Source organism: Carcharodon carcharias, unplaced genomic scaffold (genome assembly GCF_017639515.1).
Source record: "Carcharodon carcharias isolate sCarCar2 unplaced genomic scaffold, sCarCar2.pri U03, whole genome shotgun sequence".
NCBI lineage: Eukaryota > Metazoa > Chordata > Chondrichthyes > Lamniformes > Lamnidae > Carcharodon > Carcharodon carcharias.
In genome coordinates this window covers 342,980-347,344 of record NW_024470890.1, presented here as the reverse complement: position 1 = coordinate 347,344, position 4,365 = coordinate 342,980, and the positions used below count along the sequence as shown (strand labels likewise).

At 47.3% G+C, this 4,365-nt stretch overlaps 1 protein-coding gene across 1 annotated transcript in view; it reads left to right on the top strand.

Moving 5' to 3' along the window:
• Positions 1-2,914, top strand: part of LOC121275114 (tyrosinase-like) — an 11,578-nt gene extending 8,664 nt beyond the window's left edge. The window contains exon 2 of the mRNA XM_041182529.1: positions 2,786-2,914. Coding sequence (XP_041038463.1) covers positions 2,786-2,914 — 129 coding nt within the window. The remainder of the gene's footprint in view (positions 1-2,785) is intronic.
• Positions 2,915-4,365: the final 1,451 nt, after the last annotated feature.

Genomic DNA, 4,365 nt, shown 5'->3' with positions numbered 1-4,365 from the left:
CGATAAGGGGGGGTGAAGGGAAGATGTGTTTGGTGGTGGCATCATGCTGGAGTTGGCGGAAATGGCGGAGGATGATCCTTTGTATGCGGAGGCTGGTGGGGTGATAAGTGAGGACAAGGGGGACCCTATCTTGTTTCTGGGATGGAGGAGAAGGCGTGAGGGCGGATGCGCGGGAGATGGGCCTGACACGGTTGAGGGCCCTGTCAACGACAGTAGGTGGAAAACCTCGGTTAAGGAAGAAGGAGGACATGTCAGAGGAACTGTTTTTGAATGTAGCATCATCGGAACAGATGCGACGGAGGCGAAGGAACTGAGAGAATGGGATGGAGTCCTTACAGGAAGCGGGGTGTGAGGAGCTGTAGCTCGAACAGAGGCCCGAACAATCCCCATCCACCACTACTCTCCTCCGTCTGGCTGAACTTGTTCTCACGCTGAACAATTTCTCCTTCAACTCCTCTCACTTCCTCCAAATAAAAGGTGTGGCTATGGGTACCCGCATGGGCCCCAGCTATGCCTGTCTCTTTATGGGGTATGTGGAACATTCCTTGTTGCAGTCCTACTCCGGCCCCCTTCCACAACTCTTTCTCCGGTACATCGATGATTACTTCGGTGCTGCTTCATGCTCTCGTCAGGACTTGGAAAAATTTATTAATTTTGCTTCCAATCTCCACCCCTCCATCATTTTCACATGGTCCATCTCTGACACTTCCCTTCCCTTCCTTGACCTCTCTGTCTCAATCTCTGGTGATAGACTGTCCACCAATATCCATTTCAAACCCACCGACTCCCACAGCTATCTCGACTACAGCTCCTCACACCCCGCTTCCTGTAAGGACTCCATCCCATTCTCTCAGTTCCTTCGCCTCCGTTGCATCTGTTCCGATGATGCTACATTCAAAAACAGTTCCTCTGACATGTCCTCCTTCTTCCTTAACCGAGGTTTTCCACCTACGGTTGTTGACAGGGCCCTCAACCGTGTCCGGCCCATCTCCCGCGCATCCGCCCTCACGCCTTCTCCTCCCTCCCAGAAACATGATAGGGTCCCCCTTGTCCTCACTTATCACCCCACCAGCCTCCGCATTCAAAGGATCATCCTCCGCCAGTTCCGCCAACTCCAGCATGATGCCACCACCAAACACATCTTCCCTTCACCCCCCTTATCGGCATTCCGTAGGGATCGCTCCCTCCGGGACACCCTGGTCCACTCCTCCATCACCCCCTACTCCTCAACCCCCTCCTATGGCACAACCCCATGCCCACGCAAAAGATGCAACACCTGCCCCTTCACTTCCTCTCTCCTCACCGTCCAAGGACCCAAACACTCCTTTCAAGTGAAGCAGCATTTCACTTGCATTTCCCCCAACTTAGTCTACTGCATTCGTTGCTCCCAATGTGGTCTCCTCTACATTGGAGAGACCAAACGTACACTGGGCGACCGCTTTGCAGAACACCTGCGGTCTGTCTGCAAGAATGACCCAAACCTCCCTGTCGCTTGCCATTTTAACACTCCACCCTGCTCTCTTGCCCACATGTCTGTCCTTGGCTTGCTGCATTGTTCCAGTGAAGCCCAACGCAAACTGGAGGAACGACACCTCATCTTCCGACTAGGGACTTTACAGCCTTCCGGACTGAATATTGAACTCAACAACTTTAGGTCGTGAGCTCCCTCCCCCATCCCCACCCCCTTTCTGTTTCCCCCTTCTTTTTTTTTTCCAATAAATTATAAAGATTTTCCTTTTCCCACCTATTTCCATTATATAAAAAATAACCCCACTAGAGCTATACCTTGAGTGCCCTACCATCCATTCTTAATTAGCACATTCGTTTAGATAATATCACCAACTTTAACTTTAACACCTATGTGTTCTATTGTACTATTGTCGTTGACATCTTTTGATGATCTGCTTCTATCACTGCTTGTTTGTCCCTACAACCACACCCGCCCCCCCCCCCCCACCTCTCTGTCTCTCTATCTCTCCGCCCCCCACACACACACCTTAAACCAGCTTATATTTCAGCTCTTTCCTGGACTCGAACTCAAGTTCTGTCGAAGGGTCATGAGGACTCGAAACGTCAACTCTTTTCTTCTCCGCCGATGCTGCCAGACCTACTGAGTTTTTCCAGGTAATTCTGTTTTTGTTTTGGATTTCCAGCATCCGCAGTTTTTTTGTTTTTATAAAGTACCCGGACAGTTTGACTGCAGTGTTGCACAATTACTGCTTTCCCATCACATCCCACTACCTTGCCAGGTCCTTTCCACTCTTTCTAGCCTTCCCTTTAATAACATACCGTGTCTCCCTGTCTAAACGGTATTCCTGATGTTTTATGCAGTGCCATAGGGCTCGCCAAATTTTCTCCGAAACCTCAAGTTTTAATGAAAGCTTTTCTGCCTGCATGCAAAGTGTTCAGGTAAGCAAGAGATGTGGAGCTAATGCTTCTAGATCAGAGGGAGGGTGCATCTGACAACACTAAAGGCAAATTGGGAAGCACTGTTCTACCCCATTGCCACTGATTCCAACCCCTGTTACCTCCCCCCACCAACCAGCACAGCCACTCATTCAGGGTTCACCCAGACCTCGCCTTGTAGCCCTTCTTGCAAACATTCAGGGCCAAATGCAAGTGTCAGTTGTTGCCCTTGTCTGCCTCATTTTTTTATTGCATTCAGCAATCACAATTTTACACCCCAGTCAAGTAAAACACATGCTCCCAGCCTCACTGTTCCCGGGTTCTCTCCCCTGCTCAAGGCCCTGATGAAGCTTTTGCGTTGTCCCATTGGTGTCACCAGCCTTTCCGACTACAATTCCCATTCTGCATGTACAAAACCAAAGTCGGCAGCCACAATTTCAGAAATGAGAACATCGAGTTCCACACTGACATCCAGACGTTGGCACGATCCAAGAAAAGGGGCAACTAGACAGTGGAATGGGCCTAATCCTCTCTACTTTGACCAGGACCCTAAAGGCCAGCTGCAGAGGTCAGACACTATACCACATCCCTGGATCCAGCCTGGGGATTTGTTGGCACAGTTTCACCCGAGTCAGTGAATTGGCCAAGTCCCCCAATCGGGACGTATCACATTACACAGTACATTAAGCACCCAAGGCATCACATCCCCTGTGTCCACAGTTCTTGAAAGAGTCAGGAGTTCTTTCTCATTGTTGTGAATTGTGATGGCCTCAAAATTAACCATGGTAATTACAGAAAACTGCAATCTTTGTGTGAACATAGCTCATCAACAGCCTTAGCTTTGTTGGCCAGCATAAGTCCTCTCCAAATGGTAATGTGTGTGTAATTTAATTGATCTTGCAGCTTAACTGACTGAATTGGGGTTGTGGGGGGTTTTGCGGGGTCTAAATTGAAAGAAGCTTACCTTTAAGGACAAGGGTTTTGGCACCATTGATGATGAGTCACAGATCTAGCATCCACCTTAAGTGTGTGTGTTGCTGTTGTCCCTGGCGATAACCACATTGAGCCATTGATTGTCACCCAAGACCTTTTCAGAGTTCCGCTTGATAATGTTTGGCCCATTTCCAGGTCAAACACACTGTGGATGTATCTGCAGAAGGACACGGATTCACCAAGTTTCAAACAAATCCTGGAGTCAGGACTGGTGAGCAAAGGATATCAACAAACACAAATTAAATAAAGGAATTTGTATATATTGTAAATTGCAATTATACATTAGAATTGCAATAAAAATATTACACTGCTTAGCAAAAAATATATGTGACCTAATTAATATCAAAATGAGAAAATAGAAAATTGAGAAGTTGTGCATTTCTCACAGATTCATTGTTTAATTTTAATTTAACTGGCAATGAAAATGTTAACCAGACCCTTGATGATTATTTCATATTCTTTCCTTTTCAAAGAGAAGCACTCTTGAATTGCTTGATGCCTGGGAAGAGGTTGGGCCGACTCGGCCTGTATTGACTGGAGTTTAGAAGAATGAGAGGGGATCTTATTGAAACATATAAAATTCTGACAGGGATGGACAGACTGAATGCAGGGACGATCTTTCCTCTAGCTGGCTGGGGGGGGTCTAGAACAAGAGGTCACAATCTCAGGTTGCGGGGTAGGCTATTTAGGGCTGAGATGAGGAGAAACGTCTTCACTCAGATGGAGGTAAAGCTGTGGAATTCTCTCGCTAGAGTCACTGATTATACTTAAGAAGGAAATAGATAGATTTCTAAACTCTAAAGGCATCAAGGGATTATGGGGAGAGAGCAGGAATACGACATTGAGATAGAGGATCAGCCATGATCAAACTGAATGGCAGAGCAGCCTCAAAGGGCCGAATGACCCACTTCTGCTTCTGTTTTCTATCTTTCCCCTCTCAAAAGCATTGACTATCTTTGTAGGATA